This window comes from Drosophila mauritiana, chromosome 2L (assembly GCF_004382145.1).
Source record: "Drosophila mauritiana strain mau12 chromosome 2L, ASM438214v1, whole genome shotgun sequence".
Taxonomy (NCBI): domain Eukaryota; kingdom Metazoa; phylum Arthropoda; class Insecta; order Diptera; family Drosophilidae; genus Drosophila; species Drosophila mauritiana.
Window position 1 is genome coordinate 2,794,986 of NC_046667.1, and position 17,588 is coordinate 2,812,573.

Sequence of the window (17,588 nt, forward strand, 5' to 3'; positions counted from 1 at the left end):
CGATATTAGTTATATTCAAAAATTAAACTGCTGTTTCCTTAGACGGTTTTTCCTTAATCTTCTTGGAGGAGGATGTCCAGCGAGAAGTCCATATGGTCGCCTTTTGTACAAAATCGTTTCCAAGAAATGCATTTCACAGGGAGAGACGTTGTGTATGGAAATTGAATAGGTGGAACAGCATTCCAATCCCTGAAAGTAAAGTACAGGTGCATAATCTTCTATGATTACATAGAAACCGCTTTATACTCACCGTTCCAGTCGTTTGGTAGAGATACTCCTGCAGCCAGAAGCCCTCATCATCGCGGTTCGGAATGAGGAAGTGTTCCAGCGACAGCGAGAAGAACCGCTGTCGTCCGAGAAGATCTCTGGAGTCTCCCGCCTGGACTTCCAATAGGCTGAGGCACTTGCCCATCACATAGTCCTCGGTGCCCTGATCTCCTGGCTGGCAATTCTCGGCGGCGCCAAGATTCAATAGCTCCACGGCACTTTTGCTCAGGACATAGCCGGCTCCTCCGGACATGTAGAGGGTGGAGCCCAGCTTGAAAGGGGAGCCAAAGTAAATCGGATTGCTGGGTGAGTAGGGTTTCAGCAGTTTGCGCATATTCTCCATTACGGCGTAGGTATCGTCATCCGCCTTATAGAACCAATCCGCCTCGTGGCCATAATTCCTGTACGCATGACGAAATGCCGCCTTTGTTTTGCCCCACAGCTTACTGCGGGTATCACTGGCATTAAGACCCACTATTTCCAAACCAGATATAGTAGTTCCGGAGGAGCTGCCATAGTAAATCACTCGGTTGCAGTGACGACCCCAAGTTTCACTTATAGCCCTAGCGCCACTCATATACTTCTTGGGCCAGGTCAAGACCAAGCAGATAATCCTAACCGATCTATACATCAACTTGGCCAGCTGATCGTTCAGCGGCCTGGATGCTATGTTTGTTAGAGGATTAGGAGACCTTAGTTCCGGCAGGGGAGTCAGGTGGCCATAAGGACGCAGGTGGTAGAGCAAGAACTCCAGGACATACATTTGCATGGCGCGGGCATATGGATAGAGCACTGCTCCTCCAAAACAGCTCTCCCAGCTCTAGAAATGGCAATATAATATGAAATGATATTATATAGATAACCACTCACCTGATTTTGGTAAACAACGCGTAAGGAGCAGGGCCAATGCCAGAAGTTATTGCGCAGGCTGTACGGGATCAGCGCATCCGGAACATCAAATGGCAGGAGCCACTCACTGGGACCCTTCCGCATCCGCGTCAAGCACTCCCTGAGAAAGATCTCATTCTGCAGGCAGTTCCTCGTGGCCAGCTGCTCCAGCGCCTCGCTACTGAAGATGTAGTCCGTGGTGGAGACCTGACCCACATGGGCGTACACATGGACGGCATGTTCCGCACTAAAGTAGATCTCCTCGGATGGCGAATACTGCGCCAGCAGGTAGCGCAGATTCTCCATGACGACATACGAGTCCAAGTAGACCACCAGCAGCCAGTCGAGCTCATTGTGGAATTCCACGTAAATCTGGCGACATGCATGCAGCAGAGGGATATCCCTTTGATCGATTATGGTCAGCCGATTGCAGCGACGACCCCAACTTTTTTCGATATGCTTAGCCTTCTGAGCACCGTACTTGTAGTCAGATCGGTCCATATAAACGAGGCAGTGAACGCGGACATTCTCCTGAAGAATTCGCGCAATCCGAACATCGTCCCAGTGCTCACTTCGCAGACCAACGTCATAGGAGGTGATCGTCTCCTTGTACGGCGTTTGAACCAACTCGATTAGATCGGTGAAGGTAGTGCTATTAAAGAATATGATTGCTTCCAGGACGAGCAGCCAAAAAAGGATTGACAGTATCAGTAGCCGGAACCAATCCCTTAGCTTCATTTTTTATCAGTTGATAATAGTTACATTATTGTGAACAGCTCCTCAGATCAAGTGGAAAGTAGGATTGAAATCCAATTAGGAATATATGAAAGTGGTCTTTTATTTTAGTCAAAGGATATATCATATATGGGAAATGTCTTGTACGGCTTATTGAGTTCGTCATTGAGTTGTTTCTCAATCCAAGGCCTCATGTGCGAGATGTTCGTGTAAAAGGCAGGCACATTCTGCAGTCCGCAGGACAAGCCGCTGTTCACAATGCCGACGAACTCGTAGAGCCCCGGGTGGCCGGGAATGGGACACATTAGCGGGGATCCACCGTCGCCCATGCAGGCATCTCGACCCAACTCGCCGCCAGCACACAGTATCGAGGGATCCAGCTGGAAGCTCCGGACCACCATCCTCCGCAATAGCGCTTCGCAATCGGACCTGCTCACGATGGGCAGATCGATTTTCTTCTGCTTGTGGGAATAGTTATTGGCCAGGGAATTCGGCTTGCCCCAGCCGGGCACCACGCAGCGTTCCCGATCGAAGGACACTCCGAAAGTGGGCCAGCAGATAGGTCCAATGGGCGGCTTCATCTCGAACGAAACAGCCAGTACGATCAGGGCTATGTTGTTGGCCCCGGTCACGTTGCTGAAGCCCGGATGTGATACAATCCTGGCCGCAGTTCGTAACTGAATCGTTTTACCAGACAGCTGGTTCAAGTCCCATGCACCGCCGATGATCCCGAAGTCGTTGATGGTCTTATCTTGCATTAGGTGGGCAGCGGTTATCACAATGTTTTCGGTGACTAGAGTTCCCGCGCCAAAGAAGTAGATCATGTCTTGCATCAGAGCCACAGTCCAAGGGAACTCATTGGGTTTCGCCTGATCGACGACCTCTTCCACTGTGTCGCCCAGGCCATTGCGATTACTTATGCCACAGTTTAGCGGAGCACCGATCACTAACTGCAATTTATATATTACGAGTATATATCTGGCAATCCAACTTGGTTCACTGAATACTTACCATTTGAGAACTGTGACAGCATCTTTCCGATCTCTGGCACGGGCTTGGCGAAGCATTCTGATCCCAGGCTCTCGTTTTACACAGTCCCTGGGGCACGCACTCCATCTGGAGGCCACATGGTGCTCCGGCCTCAGTCAGCGCCCAGAAACAGCAGCTGATTAATATGACTCGTCGCCACATTGCTAGCTTAACGACTGATTCAACTCTGATTCAAAATATTCATGAGAGGTCTTTCCGTCGAACTCGTGTTCTGGGAAGAAAGAATCACCCTCTTCGTTATCAGAGTACAATAATGCAATAAAAACGGTTCGATTCAATAAAGTGATAGCTTTAAAAAATATTTACTTGAAACATATATTAACATGTATGGCGGCATTTAAATAAAATATATATAATGGTTGAACTAAAAATGTGCACATTGATGTATCTGGATTTCTTGCACATACTAAAATCTTTTCTTGCTTATAGATAACACGCAGTAAAACTTGGTTTTTTACACAACAATGATGAATTTTCTTTAATTGGAAATCTGGCTGAACACGACTAACATTTAAATACAAGAGAACATTAGTTCAAGGATAATATGACATGGCAGGAAGCGTATTTCCTGGCACGCTAAGCACTTGCTTCAAGTGCGGATTGATCCACTCCCTGAACTTGGACACATGGGTGAAGGTGGTCGGCACGTTTGGCTGGCCGCATCCAACGCCGAAGCTTACGATGCCCGCCTGCTCGTAGCGATTGGGATCACCGTCCAGGGAGCAGAAGAGGGCGGATCCTCCGAATAGAAAACAGACATCTCGTCCCTCCTCTCCGCCGGCACACATTAAACTGGCGGGCAGCTGGTAGTTCGAGCCCAATCTAGTTAGTCTGAGCTGCCCCTGGCATTTGGGACTTTCGACAACGGGCAAGTCGACCTTCTGCTGGATGGGCTGAACATCAACATCGGCCGATGATCTCATTCCCCAACCGGCGACCGTGCAGATCCTTTGATCGAACGTCTTGTCCGGAATGGGTAAGCGAATGGTCTGGATGTTGGCCCCCAACTGGAAAGGCGAATCCAAGAAGAGAAGCGCCAAGTTGTTGGCTGCGCTGCTGTAGTTAAATGCCTCATGGTTCAGGATCTTGATCACTTGACGTTCCGTCGGTGGACTTAGTTTCTCACTGGATGACAGATCCCATTCGCCAGCTCTAACCATGATGTCATTGGGTGATAATTCCACCAGGATGTGGGCAGCAGTTAGCACAAGTCCTGCGGTAATCAGAGACCCTCCTCCCAGATAAAAGTCCTTCACGAACAATGCCATGACCCAGGGAAATTGATTGGGTTTGGATTGGTCATCATGCACCTGTGTGCTTCCAGCCAGGCCATTTGGATTACTCGTGCCAAGGAGTCTGTCCAGTGGATGTTGTGGAGGGCTGATCATGCCGATCTTTAAAACACAATAAAGCGCGTAAATACGGTTGATAGAAATATTTATGTAAATATATAAACCTACCACATTTGACTTTTCACAGCACACTTCTGCGTCGGAGCACTCAATGGTGGATCTAAAACCGAAGAAGGGCTCCTCTTCACGACAATTTTCCCTGGGAACACACAGATCGGAACTCAGGCACATGTGAGTGGCACCGCTCGAGAGGATGAGACCCAGAAATATAACCAAAGGAGCGAAGAACCGCGACATCTTCTCCCAACCGAACAGATTCCTAGACTACCCATTCTGGTACTTGACATCTGCGCGTTTCATAGCGATAAGCTGAAGCAATTATACACAAAAGACTAATAAAATAAAATATTTAAAGTATATACTGATTATTAAGCTGGGATTTTTTTTTTTTTAGAAATTATTAACATATATAACGTCCTATCGATGAATTCTCTAAACCTCTACTCAGTCATGTTTCCATTTCAAAGATGACAAGAAAACATATAATTTTTTAAAAGTTATAGTAAGAGAGATGACTTAGTGAGCATTTTTAATATATGGGCGTGACGGAAAGGTGTGACGATAAAAAATACATATATAATATATGGACTCAGAAACGGAGCGCAGTAATGGCGAAAATGGAAGGGAAGCAGTGTGTTTTTCTGGATCGGAGCAATCATTCCCAGCCGAATACAACGTCGCCATCATCCACTCGCCCAGTGCTCTTCCTGCTCCTGGGCATTGGAATTGGCTATCTGATCACCCAGGTGCTTGTATGGCCAATAATGGATCTTAAATCGCACACGAATCGCACGGGTGCATCGACTCCACTGGACATCGATTTGACCGAGGAGGTGCGAGTCCTGTGCTATGTGTACACCAAGCCCACTAATCACAAGACTCAGGCCCAAGCCGTTCTGGAAACTTGGGGCAGGCGATGCAACAAGCTGATCTTCTTTAGCAGTCGCACTGATGTCAATCTAACTGGATCTGTGGAACTGCCCGTAAGTCCCTACTTCCGTGAGTCGTGGCTAAAAACGAAAATGGCCTTGAAGTACCTTCATGATCATCACCTCAACGATGCCGATTGGTTCCTGGAGGCCGACGACGAGACCTACGTGGTGATGGAAAACCTGCGCTACATGGTCTATCCCTACAGCCCAGAGCTAGCCATCTATTTCGGCTCACCCGGCACCGTGATGAGTCGTGCTGCACTGCGTCGCTTGGTTGAGCTGTCCCTGCCCAATCCCTCCAAGTGCGAGCAAAAGGATGCGGGTCCCACCGCAGAAAAGCTGAGGGAGTGCCTCGAAAATGTGAATGTGCTGGCGGGCAACATCTACGATTCCGAGGGACGCCGGCGCATGTATCTCATCGAACCGCAGGCCAGATCCAATCTGTTTCTGCACTATGATTCCAAGAACTGGTTTTGGAAGTTCCTCGCCTACAGAACGCAAGATGTATGTAGTCTTAAGAGATTCTACCTTACAATTCCTATAAAATTTACTTTCATCCCAGGGAATTTTCGCTTGGTCCAACTATGCGGTTTCGTTTCACTACGTTCAACATCGCTATATCCACTGTTTTGAGTATATGATCAATAGATTAAGGACTTTTGGACGAAAACAGATTGTAGAATCGCTTCCACCTAAGTATAATTCCGCCGCCAAAAAGGATCTAGGAGCACAATCTACTGATGCTGAGCAAGAAATACCAGCAGACTACGCGTATTAGAAATAAATCTACATTCTAAGCTTCTTTTTTTACTTTTTATTAAAACGATATTCAAGTTGTAAATTGGAAATTTCAATTTCAATAGTTGTTTTACCAACTGAAAAAGTTGCGCTAAAATCTAAAGCTTTTTAGCCAAGTTTTAAACAATCAAGTGACTAACACTTGTCAACAAAAAGCGGCTTTCGCTTCAGCACCGAAGTTAAAAGATAGATTGATTTTCAAATTGATACCACCGAATAATTGTTGAAAATAAAACTCTTTTGTAATTGTGTGTCAATTTATTAAACTTGCAAAATTGTGGACTATACTTAAGTGTTAATAAAGTAAGAAATTAATTAATTCTCGTACCTACTTTACAAAGAAACAAGCGGAAAACCATCGGTGTTAACTAATTGCTAATTTAAGGACAAAAAGGCGTTTAAACTTAAAGCACTCGTCAACAATTGCTTAGGGTAGAGTAGGTCTATAAGTAGCATTAGGTTTATTTAAATATAGGTATATAATTATATATATATATATATGGTTATGTACAGGGGACAGTGTAACATTCTCTTTCCGGGTCCATGTTAACATTTTTATAGTAATTGTTATCTTTAACGTTAGTGTTATTGTTATGGTTAGTGTTAAATTCAAAATACAAGCTCCGAGTGGTTTTAATATGAATGATACGGCTTATCTAATAAATAGTTCGGTTTCCTTGGGGGAGGCCATTAAGTTGATTTTGGACGTGTTCTTACTAGTGGTTTTTCCATCTTTTGGTTAATTTTTGTGCGGAAGTGAGTGTCTCACTGAGCAATTCAAGTCGGGGTACTTCGAATATAGCCAAACCCGCATTCACCTGGCTTCCAATTCGACTCCAAATAATCTGAGTCCCCATTCCTTTGCCGAACACTCGATTCTCCATCCTCTTGCGTTTTTGGAACATTAGGGTATTGTGCATAAAGGTACTTTGGAGTCGTCGTCTCCCAACTGCGATATCCCCTTACGCCGACATCGTCTTGACCGTGGACGACACTCCGGACGTGGCCATTGCCTTGGCGCTGCGCGCCACCATCGTCCGTATGCGTTCCTGGAGATAATCACAGATGGAGGTGTACTTCTGCTGGTGCGCCAGCTGCAGGGCCGTCAGACCATCGTGGTTCTTGAGCAGGACATCGCTGCCGGCGGCCACCAGCTGCTTGCAGACGGTCATGTGGCCAAACATGGCGGCGGCGTGCAGTGCTGACTCTCCGTTGGGCAGCTGGCCGAGATTGGGGCGGTATTTGAGCAGCACAGTGATTACGGCGGCATGGCCTTTGTGGGCCGCCTTGAAGAGGGGCGTGGCGCCGTCGCAGCGCACGGTGTCCACATTGGCGCCGTTCTGGAGCAGCACCTTGCAGATGTGATCCTGTCCCATCTGGGCGGCTATCCACAGCGGCGTGGCGCCGTCTATCCGCTTGATATCGATCTCGGCACCAGCCTGAATCAGCAGCGAAAGAACCGTGCGATGGCCATTCTGGGCGGAGATAAAAACCGGCGTTGCCCGATCCTACAGAGAAATAGATCACTGTTAGATTATGTCTCATCAAGATCTCGGATTACCCACCTTCATGTGCGCATTGACATTCGCTCCGCAGTCCAGGAGCTCGCGTACGATCTTCACGTGACCTCCCTGGCAGGCCACAAAAAGGGGCGTGCCGCCATCCGCGGAGGGCGTGTCCACACTGGCGCCCGCCTTTATCAGGATCTTCACCACGTCCAGGTGTCCGCCTTGAGCGGCAAAGAAAAGGGGCGTGGTGCCAGTGAGGCGACGCGAGTTCGGATCGGCTCCCTGATCGAGCAGCTCCATCACGCAGTAGGTGTGACCTCCGGCAGCAGCCAAAATCAGGGGGGTGGTTCCATCCTGCAAATAATTTTATCAATTAAAAAGATATCTATAGAGATAATAATAACTAATAGTATATAGATATATCTATATATGTCTTGGACTTATATACACACTTAACCTGTACAATATAAAATAATATAATGAGTACATTAATTTCAAGCAAAGTTATGGTTCATACTACGTTTTTTCTTCATAACAATCAAAATATTGTTTCAAATATGGAATGTCATACCTCGTTGTAATCGTTGTAAAATTCTCTTTCGAATGGCATTCACAGTTGTAAATGTCAAATTTTTGCCATTTTCGCAAAAAATCATGATGTTACCCCTTACAAAAAATGAAAAAAAATGGCCAAAAATTGATTTTCAAAAATCAGCAAAAAAGTGATAGGGATAGTTAGTTTGGATAATTAGCTTTAAAAATCAGTCATTATTTCATCTCTGTGACTCTTTTAGGCCATCTTAAGACCAAAAAACCGTGTAAAATGTCATAATTGGCTAAAGTTTGTACCAATAATACCAATATAATGGATGTGCAATCAAAACCATAAAATCTTTAATTATACAATGAAACAAAGTTCCAATCGTCTGACATCACAAATTGACAGCTTACGTTTGTTTTTTCAACTTCAAAGCGATAAATTGTTTAATTGTCTAATTGGCCATCAAGTGATTTGAATAGCAATTTGCGATTAGTTTCACCAAGTCAACGCTTAATCGCATCGTGCGGATTTGCATGCAGGTCCGTGGCTCGGACTCGTCAAAAACCAAACAGAGGAAAAACAACAGGGGAAATTGAGGCATGTCCCAGCGGGAAAATCGCGCCACAACTTGCAAATCGCTCTCGATGCACTCGGTGGTCTGCATCCAAATGGGGGAGTCACGTAGTGGCCACCCTATCCGCGGACTCTTGCAGACCAACTGGCACAATAATATACTAATATATATATAGAAATGTATATATATACACATAGAAACACAATGGCACACTGCCCCCGCAGCCCACTTTCCTTTCAGTTGGACTTGAGTCCATGCTCCACTGAGTGGGCAGCGAAATTTAATTTCAATTTTTATACACTAACAGAAGGTACTATAACTGGGATATTCAGGTGGAAATATCACTAGCTGATGGTTAGGCTCATACTAGGGTATTTTACTTCATTTTGTCAACATTTAAATACTCTTTTCATCTTCGATTGCTAGAGTATTCAAAAGCCTTCTGTTTACTTTTGAAAATGTAAATATTATAGCTTTTGTTTCAGTTGCATGTAAGTTTGCTGCATTTTTCGTTTTCTTTGCTAATTGGTGCGTACTTAATTTAGCAACGACGTGTTAACTGATGTTTGCCTCGTAGAGTCTTTAAAAAATACTTTGTTTTTGGCTACGATTTCGTAATACTTCACTGACAGCACTTCGAAGTCGCATGTGTCATGCATTACCGATTGCATGTACAGCACTAAAGTGCATTTAACCGACTTTATATAACTGAGAGTCATGTAATTGCATAAACTGATTTAAATGCTTTTTATGACTTACCTCGTCCTTGCAGTCGACGTGCACTTTGCCGCTGTCCAGAACGCGAAGAAGAGCCACCTCATCTCCCCTCATCGCAGCCATGTGCAGTTGCACATCCGAGGGCGTCTCCATCTGTAGCCGCCAAATCGAAATCGAAAAACGAAATCAAATCAATTATCAACTTGCCCTGCAGCAGCTGTCCAAATAGAGAGATATTCGGGGAAGTGATACCCGTGCCCCGGGCTTCCTGGCCAAAGTTCCCACTTCATAGCCCCCCATTCCGCATTCGGGCGCCACGTGGGAATATTACTCTTCCTGTTTGCCGTAATTAGGGTCAGAGCAGTGACTAAAAAAAAGTTATTTCGCAGCGGATGCCCGTGCCACATTGAATGCATATTTTTAAAATGAAACCTAACCCTCAGATGGACAGGGTTGAACAGTGATATGAAATGCAGAGGGCTTACGGGTGGTATGAGTAATATTTGTCCAAGTCCAAATATGATGCATTTTCTTTTTTTTTTAGGGTTAACTGGCGTGCCAATTTCCCATGTTGCGCCCATGACCATTTCAGCTGAAGGAGGAAATGCAATAAATATTTTTTCCAGCTAAATGTGTTTGAAATGTCAACATTGCGTTAATGAAGCGAATTAAGTGGCCCAGATGTGCGCGTGTGTGTTTGTGTGTATTTGCTTTTTAGCCAGGTTTCTGCCATTGATGAAGTGGTCTGAAGCACCTGTTGAAAGGCAAAGGCAAGTGAAAACCCTCGCACGAAAATGACGTGACTCAAGTTGCGAGGGGAACAACAATGCAAATGCTGCTGCACTTTGAAGTGACATAATGACAATGAAGACGGTGATGCCATCGTGATAATCACGTTCCTGATGACGACGACCAAGATATATGTTTGTGGCAGCAGGTGAGAAACACTTTTACAGCTTCAGACATAATCTGGGCATCAAGATCTGATTTCAATCCATTGAACTCTTTCAATTTTCTCAATTTGAAATTCATGACAGTGCCTTTAAATCACAGTTCGCAGTTGCCGCAGCTATTTATTTGAGTTTTTCCCATTAAAAGAGCCATCAAACGCGATCCGGTTGAGTCAATTAAGTGCTATATGGGTCAATACCTGAGCATTTACTCACCTTAAGCGACATGCCTGCGCCTCCAAGCTCTCCTGGCCTCTGGATCCCCGGCTGTTTGGTCTATTCCGTGGCTCTCGCAGCGATTGCACCTGCTTACAAGCCCGTTTCCATTGACCGATTTTCCGAACTGTAACGCTGCCCCTCCGCCAGCAGCAGCAGCAACTACGACTTCTTCTGGCCAACTATATAGCTATATAGCAACGAGATCGCCTGGCAAGTGGCACCAAATCAAATCAGATGGGAACCAGCAGCCGCACCAGCAACAGCGGACGACTTCAGATGCGGCATCATTGTCCAAGTGCGACTCCAAGTTTAATTCCAAGCGACCAGTTCCCGAAACTCAAGAGCACTGCAATTTGTAAAGGGGAAAAGGAGCACAGCCAAAAGGCACGGGCCACATTAGAATTAAGTTGCTGCGGAAATAACAGGTTTTCGTTCGCCGTAGCTTAGAATTATAGTGCCAAAATGGTAGGAGAGTGAAAAATTGTAATCTCATCGGGTGGAGTTTCTCGCAGAAGGCTGCCAAATCTAAGTTCTGGTGAAAGGTTTAAATTTTAGTCGAGTTATCTTATTTTGTGCCAGTTTGGACAACCACATAAACATTTAGCTAAGCGCAGCAAGCCCAATTTAATAATTCATAGAGGGGCAAATTGAATTTCCTCCAATCAATAAGGCTCCCTTAAAGCCAAATGCCTTTCAAAAGGCCATAAAAATCATCAGTGTTTGAAGAGTTTCTCTATATTGCAAATGAATGCCATTAATTTGATAAGGTCTTCAACTTTGCTGCCCTCCAAATGAATTCCCTTTTCTTGAAAGTAAATGCTCTGTCTAGATTTTTGCAACTCATGCGATTTCCCCTGTTGCAAGAGCACAACAATTACTAACTTTTTTGCATGCTGTAATTTCTCCGTTGTTAATAGGAACTCCCCCTGGAAATTGACAGGCGGCATCTCAGATCGCAGCTGACTTGGCTCAATCAACACGCAACAAGCCAGTCACAAAGTGAAGCATTTTCATTTTCTTTTTCATTTACTGGTCTCTTACTTTGTGGGTACACTGCTTTATTAATTGCATTTTATGCAGCCGCACTTTTTTCTCTGATTTTCTTCTTCGCTTCTTGCCTTTTTTTATGGGCATCATCATGGTGATGTTTCCCTTGTGCCTTTCAACTTTTGACCTAGAAAGTGTTTTAGTTTTTCGGACTTTCCTCATGCGGCTTTTCATCATCATCGTCTTTCTGGCCAGGCACGCAATGTGTGCTGCTGCTGACATCATGAGTTCAGAGTTTTCTTAGCCTGAGCAAGACTCTTAATTGCCCTATTCACATAATTACAGAAGGGGCTTTCATTGGGAATATATCTCAAATATACGGCCGAAACGAAAATTCCGTTTAAGAAGGCTTAGCTGAATAAACGGTATAGTTCTAAAACATTTTAGCACCTTTTGAGCCCTAAGGTGCTTTTAAAGTCATTAATGTGTAATATATGTAGTAATTTTCTTACCAACTTTGTAAGTTAAGTTCCAGATAAGCCAGCAAACTGATAAAATATCCGTAATATGCGATATCTCTTATGGTACACGGTTATATCTACTGATTAGATTGTTTTGGCAGCCACTTGTTATTTTGCTTGAGTTTAGTGATCAATAGCTTTTTTTACAGACTGGTCACTTTAACATAATTTATCTAATGTATTTCAGTCTTCGACTAGCTCTTGTCGAACGCGGTTGTAAAAATTGAACGCTGCGATCGTTATCTTCTGTTCTCTCTGAGAACATTTTGGTGTACATTAGATATTTTCTGTTTTCTTCTTTAATTGTGATATTCGCAAAGGACTACAATCAAACGTTCAAGTGATGCAATTGGTGATGCTGAAGCATCTGCCGTTGAAAAAATGCGTACTAAAAGGAATAAACCACTAGTGGAGCGCCAGAACGAACGGGGCTCCAAGCAATTTACAAATTATTTTCGTCCACTACAAACTTTAGACGATGATAATGATGATAAACCTATTGAAACGGACACACTTGATGAAATAATAATCAAACCACCTCCTATAACATTAATTAAACAAAATACAAAATTTGTACACGAGCTAATGGCTAAAATTAAAACTGATGATTACTTTATTAAAACCATCTCAATTGGAATTAAAATATTTTTACCAAATATGGACTGTTTCAATGCAGCTTGTAACCAACTCAAGGAACATAACTGTGAGTTCTACACGTACGATACTAGATCAAACAAGCCATACAAAGCCATTTTATCCGGGCTGGATAAACTACCAATTGAAACTGTCAAATCCATGCTACAAAACCTAGGATTACAATGCACCGAAGTCAAAATTGTGGAAAAGAAAACTAAGTCTGATCATGAATTATTACTGTACATTGTTTATTTCGTTAACAAAAGTATCACAGTAAAGGAACTGCGCAAAAACTTTATGTATGTCAACCACACTAAAGTACGCTGGGAGTATAAAGTGAAATTGCAGAATAAAATTACTCAATGCTACAATTGCCAACTATTTGGACATGGATCAAATAATTGTTCAGTTAAAACATCATGTGCCCATTGTGCTGGATCACACCAGACTGCCGTATGTATGGACGTAAACAACAAAAAATGCGCTAACTGTAAAGGCGACCATCCATCGACAGAACTGACATGCCCATGCCGAATTTCTTATCTCAATTTACTTTCCAAACGCTCATCACAACGCATTGGAAGAAATAACTTGGAAGCTCATGGAATGAGGAATTCTAAGCAACACATCGCTCCATCTGCTCTCTTTGGAAATCAACCCCAGATCTCATTGCCTACTCAAACTAAGAGAGTGCAACAACTCAACTTTGGTAGCTATAGTAATGCACTCACCAATATTCATACTTTGCCTAATCCCAAAGCAAATATCACAAATGAAACTAATCTCTTTTCATGTGAAGAGATAAATTCTCTTTTGTCTGAATTAATAACAAGACTTAATGAATGCTCCAATAAGGGAGAGCAATTTCAAGTAATTTCTCAGTTAGCGATTAAGTATGTTTACACAAACAAATAATTTTATTGATAATTTGAATATTATGGCATGGAATGCTCGTGCCGTTAGAAACAAACGTATAGAACTGATCAAGTTCTTAGAAAATAATCACATTCACATAGCACTTATAAATGAAACGTGGCTGACTCATAGTGACCGTTTTAATATACCCGAATACACTATATACAGAAATGACAGGAAGGAAAGTAGGGGAGGCGGCGTTGCCATTGCAGTTAGTAACACATTGATACATGAACAAATACCCTGCATTAAAAGTCATGTTATTGAAAATGTAGGTATACAAATCAACACTGACTCTAATTCCAGTCTAAAAATTTACTCTATTTACTTTGCTGGAAATACTTCAAAATGTATTCCTAGTTCATGTGATTTATCTTGGGACCATAATCATTTAAAAAGTTTGTATAGATCTGATCTCCTTAAGATCTCACAAATAAATGGAAATTTTCTAATTTGCGGGGACTTCAACTCGCGCCACAGAGCATGGAAGTGTACCCGAGCCAATGGTTGGGGCAAAATTCTCAATGAACTTTCAGACCTGGGAAAATTCAGTATTTTGTACCCTACGCAACCCACATATATTCCGCATAACCATAAAGCAAAAGCATCAACATTGGACCTATGCCTCACTAATATCCCTAACCAGCTGGCTAATCCAGCAGTAATGCAAGAGCTTTCCTCTGATCACCTACCAGTGGTTATTAAATACTCTACAAATTTTATGCGCAATGTAAAAACATATCCGATTTTGGGAAGGGCAAATTGGGCGCTTTTTAAGAGAATTATAAATGAAAGGCTGATGGTTGAAGAGGTGGTTGTCAACTGCTCACAGATATCGACTTTGGATATTGATAACTTAATCGGCTCTTTCACTAGAGTAATCAATTATGCCTTTCTTAAAGCAGTCCCTCATAAACCTATACATCACTCCAAGCTTACACTCCCTGTACATATAACTGAATTATTTAAAACAAGAAATATTATCCAAAGACAATGGTTTAGGTCACGTCATCCATTACTAAAATCAAGATGTGATCATTTAAATTACATCATACGAAAAGAGCTTTTCATTTATAATAATGCAAAATGGAACAATAAACTTCAAAAGCTGGATAAATGCAGCAAACCCTTTTGGAATATAACCAAAGCAATTAAAAAAAGAAAACAAATTGTTCCGTGTCTAAGTAAAGCTGATGAAATATACGCTTCTGGAAAAGAAAAAGCGAATATTCTTGCTGATGTCTTTCAACTGAAGCATAATCTGACACATTCATATTCAAACCAAAATACAATTGACCAAGTCAAAATATCTTTACAATCTATAGCTGAAACCCCAAACAACATCGCAGAAATTTGTAGAGTCACTTATCCAGAGGTTTTTTCAATTGTAAAAGCTCTCCATACTAGAAAATCTCCTGGAATTGATGGAATACCTAATATATCCTTGAAAAACCTTCCTACAAGCGCCATTAATCATATTGTTAACATTGCCAATCACTGTCTTCAGGCAGGCTATTTCCCACGGGATTGGAAGATAGCAAAAATAGTTCCAATTCTCAAACCAGGAAAACCTCCTGATAACCCTGAAAGCTACCGACCAATAAGCCTATTAAGCGGATTGTCCAAGATTCTGGAAAAATTAATTAAATTGAGATTGGTGAAATTTTTGGACATACACAACACACTACCAACGGTACAGTATGGTTTTAGAAATGGTCTAAATACCATACTGCCGACCTTAAAACTAAGAAATTATATTAAAGAAAGTATCCAATCCAAACAATCTGTAGGGCTGGTTACACTTGATATTGAGGCTGCATTTGATACTGTATGGCATGACGGACTGTTGCACAAACTAAAGATGATTGGAACTCCCATATACCTCATTAAAATAGTTCAAAATTTTTTGACACATCGATACTTTAGCGTTAATTTGGACAGTAGTCAATCTGCTAGACGAATTTTAAATGCAGGTGTGCCACAGGGTTCTGTCTTAGGACCTACATTGTTTAATATTTTTACACACGATATTCCACAAGCTACAAACTGTGTACTTTCACTGTTTGCTGACGACGCCGCTGTCTACAGTGCTGGCTTCTCGTACAGCGAGATAAATCAATCCATGCAGAGTTACTTAAATGAATTAGACATATATTACAAAAAATGGAAAATTAAAATTAACCCTAATAAAACGAATGCTATATTTTTTACAAAAAGAAGGAAACCTCGTTATCTTCCTGATAGACAGTTGCGAATACTAGACTCTCCAATACAATGGGTTGACAACATTCGATATTTGGGTATAATTTTTGATAAAAAACTAACATTTAAATACCACATCAACAACACAATTATGAAAGTTAATAAAATTATTTGCACACTGTACCCTCTAATAAATCGTAAATCTAAATTATCAATATCCAATAAGATCATAATTTTTAAAACAATTTTTAATCCAATATTAATGTATGGGTCACCTGTTTGGGGTAGATGTGCTCAAACTCATATCAAAAAACTTCAAATATGCCAAAACAAGCTGTTAAAATTAATAATGAACTTACCTTATTACACAAACACTAAGTACCTACATATAAAAGTAGGTGTACAAAAAGTTCAACAAAAAAATACAATATTAACAATCTTTTGTTTCAGGTCTTAGTTTTTTAAGTTAGTTGTAAGTCAATTAAGGTTTTTCTTCTCCCTTGTTTTCCTTAATAAATAATAAATATTGTTATACAAAAAACTAAAAACAGGTCAACTAGACATAATTAATAAATATTTCAGATGAAAGCCTTAGCTAAACACTGTAAATACCAAATTATACCATTAGCTTTAATGAAATGTACATATATATATAAGGGATAAAGCACAAATAAATTAAATTAATTATCTAATGTATTTTGTAAGCACCATGATTGGTTTCACTTTCATTTCGTTTCATTTACTATTTTGCCACTTTATTATGGGTCTCGGGATTTTTGCTTTCTTGTTTAGGTGCTTATAAATAGCATCTCACGTTATCATGATCTCATTTTATTTCATTTTATCTTTTTGCTCTCGGCTGAACTGGGCTGGTCGCAAACATATTATGCAAAAATATCATAATTTGCACACACAAAAGGTCAACGAGCAGCATAACCACTTGTGAAATCTCACCTCAAGAAGTTTCAATCGAAAAAAACACAACTAACAAACAATAAGGCAAAAGTCACGCCGTTTTTGATTTTTGAAATCAAGCGACGCGAAGCGAACCGATTGCTTCAAAAGTTGGCGAGCAACTGAGAAAGCCAAGTCCGAAATCACAATGAAATGCGATCAGAGAGTTCATTGAGTGAGCGACGCCTATAAATAGGCAACGTGGACTGCGAATTCCGCGACATGGCGCGCGATGAAAACAATGCCGCCCACTTGGGGCGCCCCAACAGCCGCACAAACACACGCGAAGTGGCAATAAAAAGTGGAGGTCCGCATCCATTGACGAAAATCGCTGCTGACATCGAGCGAGGTCAAAGGGCAGTCGCTCTAAACGCCCACCCAGCGAAAACAAAATCACTGACTGGCTGTTTGCAAAATCAATACTCACATGCTGAATAAGTAAGTCCGTGCAGTTGGGAGCTTGCGAATAATATATTGGGCCACTCTAATGGGAGCCATTTACTTGATGTGCCCTAAAATATGCAATAGAATTTTCCCGACGCGAAAACTGCAGCCTTCGCTTAGGCCTTCGAAAGTGTGACCAGTCGCTACTGGATGGAATATGTATCTAATAAGTAATTCCTTCGATTTTGGTATTTTCCACAAATGCGGGAAAATATAAATTTATTACTTATTACAATAAAACAATTGAAATAATGAACTATTTCAATCATTTAATTTTAAAACACATTTTGGTACAAAACAAAATTAAAATTTACCTATTCATTAAAGGGGAATAGAAA

General features: G+C 41.9%; 5 protein-coding genes across 6 annotated transcripts; 1 reads left to right on the plus strand and 4 right to left on the minus strand.

Moving 5' to 3' along the window:
* Positions 1–4: 4 nt before the first annotated feature.
* LOC117135553 lies at positions 5–1,977 on the minus strand. Its single transcript, XM_033295853.1, has 3 exons — positions 1,138–1,977; positions 251–1,087; positions 5–189 (listed from the first exon to the last, which is right to left on the minus strand). The coding sequence occupies exons 1-3, from the start codon at positions 1,891–1,893 to the stop codon at positions 16–18; spliced, it is 1,767 nt and encodes a 588-aa protein (XP_033151744.1). The 5' UTR covers positions 1,894–1,977; the 3' UTR covers positions 5–15.
* LOC117135577 (phenoloxidase-activating factor 2) lies at positions 1,976–3,179 on the minus strand. Its single transcript, XM_033295905.1, has 2 exons — positions 2,902–3,179; positions 1,976–2,840 (listed from the first exon to the last, which is right to left on the minus strand). The coding sequence occupies exons 1-2, from the start codon at positions 3,079–3,081 to the stop codon at positions 1,998–2,000; spliced, it is 1,023 nt and encodes a 340-aa protein (XP_033151796.1). The 5' UTR covers positions 3,082–3,179; the 3' UTR covers positions 1,976–1,997.
* Positions 3,180–3,276: 97 nt separating this feature from the next.
* LOC117135570 (phenoloxidase-activating factor 2) lies at positions 3,277–4,624 on the minus strand. The gene is made up of 2 exons (XM_033295894.1): positions 4,401–4,624; positions 3,277–4,334 (listed from the first exon to the last, which is right to left on the minus strand). The coding sequence occupies exons 1-2, from the start codon at positions 4,587–4,589 to the stop codon at positions 3,474–3,476; spliced, it is 1,050 nt and encodes a 349-aa protein (XP_033151785.1). The 5' UTR covers positions 4,590–4,624; the 3' UTR covers positions 3,277–3,473.
* A 170-nt stretch (positions 4,625–4,794) lies between these two features.
* LOC117135566 (glycoprotein-N-acetylgalactosamine 3-beta-galactosyltransferase 1) lies at positions 4,795–6,347 on the plus strand. Its single transcript, XM_033295879.1, has 2 exons — positions 4,795–5,788; positions 5,847–6,347. Exons 1-2 carry the CDS (start codon positions 4,889–4,891, stop codon positions 6,060–6,062), a joined length of 1,116 nt encoding a protein of 371 aa, XP_033151770.1. The 5' UTR covers positions 4,795–4,888; the 3' UTR covers positions 6,063–6,347.
* LOC117135585 (ankyrin repeat domain-containing protein 29) lies at positions 6,326–17,375 on the minus strand. 2 transcript variants are annotated; one of them, XM_033295925.1, is made up of 5 exons: positions 16,807–16,930; positions 10,589–10,937; positions 9,465–9,575; positions 7,648–7,944; positions 6,326–7,590 (listed from the first exon to the last, which is right to left on the minus strand). In XM_033295925.1, exons 2-5 carry the CDS (start codon positions 10,598–10,600, stop codon positions 7,045–7,047), a joined length of 966 nt encoding a protein of 321 aa, XP_033151816.1. In that variant the 5' UTR covers positions 10,601–10,937; positions 16,807–16,930; the 3' UTR covers positions 6,326–7,044. The 2 variants fall into 2 exon arrangements, with proteins under 2 accessions (XP_033151816.1, XP_033151808.1); XM_033295917.1 differs by lacking the exon at positions 16,807–16,930 and adding an exon at positions 17,234–17,375 and having other exon boundaries at positions 7,045–7,590.
* Positions 17,376–17,588: the final 213 nt, after the last annotated feature.

What these genes read in the sequence shown, in the direction of transcription:
- LOC117135553 (XM_033295853.1), bottom strand. Translation starts at nt 1,893, where the DNA reads ATGAAGCTAAGGGATTGGTTCCGGCTACTGATACTGTCAATCCTTTTT. An exon ending in GCGTTGTTTACCAAAATCAG is followed by an intron (nt 1,088 to 1,137) that starts GTGAGTGGTTAT and finishes TGCCATTTCTAG; the next exon opens with AGCTGGGAGAGCTGTTTTGG. An exon ending in TCTACCAAACGACTGGAACG is followed by an intron (nt 190 to 250) that starts GTGAGTATAAAG and finishes CTTTACTTTCAG; the next exon opens with GGATTGGAATGCTGTTCCAC.
- LOC117135577 (XM_033295905.1), bottom strand. Translation starts at nt 3,081, where the DNA reads ATGTGGCGACGAGTCATATTAATCAGCTGCTGTTTCTGGGCGCTGACT. An exon ending in GCTGTCACAGTTCTCAAATG is followed by an intron (nt 2,841 to 2,901) that starts GTAAGTATTCAG and finishes TATAAATTGCAG; the next exon opens with TTAGTGATCGGTGCTCCGCT.
- LOC117135570 (XM_033295894.1), bottom strand. Translation starts at nt 4,589, where the DNA reads ATGTCGCGGTTCTTCGCTCCTTTGGTTATATTTCTGGGTCTCATCCTC. An exon ending in GCTGTGAAAAGTCAAATGTG is followed by an intron (nt 4,335 to 4,400) that starts GTAGGTTTATAT and finishes TGTGTTTTAAAG; the next exon opens with ATCGGCATGATCAGCCCTCC.
- LOC117135566 (XM_033295879.1), top strand. Translation starts at nt 4,889, where the DNA reads ATGGGCGTGACGGAAAGGTGTGACGATAAAAAATACATATATAATATA. An exon ending in TCGCCTACAGAACGCAAGAT is followed by an intron (nt 5,789 to 5,846) that starts GTATGTAGTCTT and finishes CTTTCATCCCAG; the next exon opens with GGAATTTTCGCTTGGTCCAA.
- LOC117135585 (XM_033295925.1), bottom strand. An exon ending in ACGTCGACTGCAAGGACGAG is followed by an intron (nt 7,945 to 9,464) that starts GTAAGTCATAAA and finishes AATTATTTGCAG; the next exon opens with GATGGAACCACCCCCCTGAT. An exon ending in ATGTCAATGCGCACATGAAG is followed by an intron (nt 7,591 to 7,647) that starts GTGGGTAATCCG and finishes ATTTCTCTGTAG; the next exon opens with GATCGGGCAACGCCGGTTTT.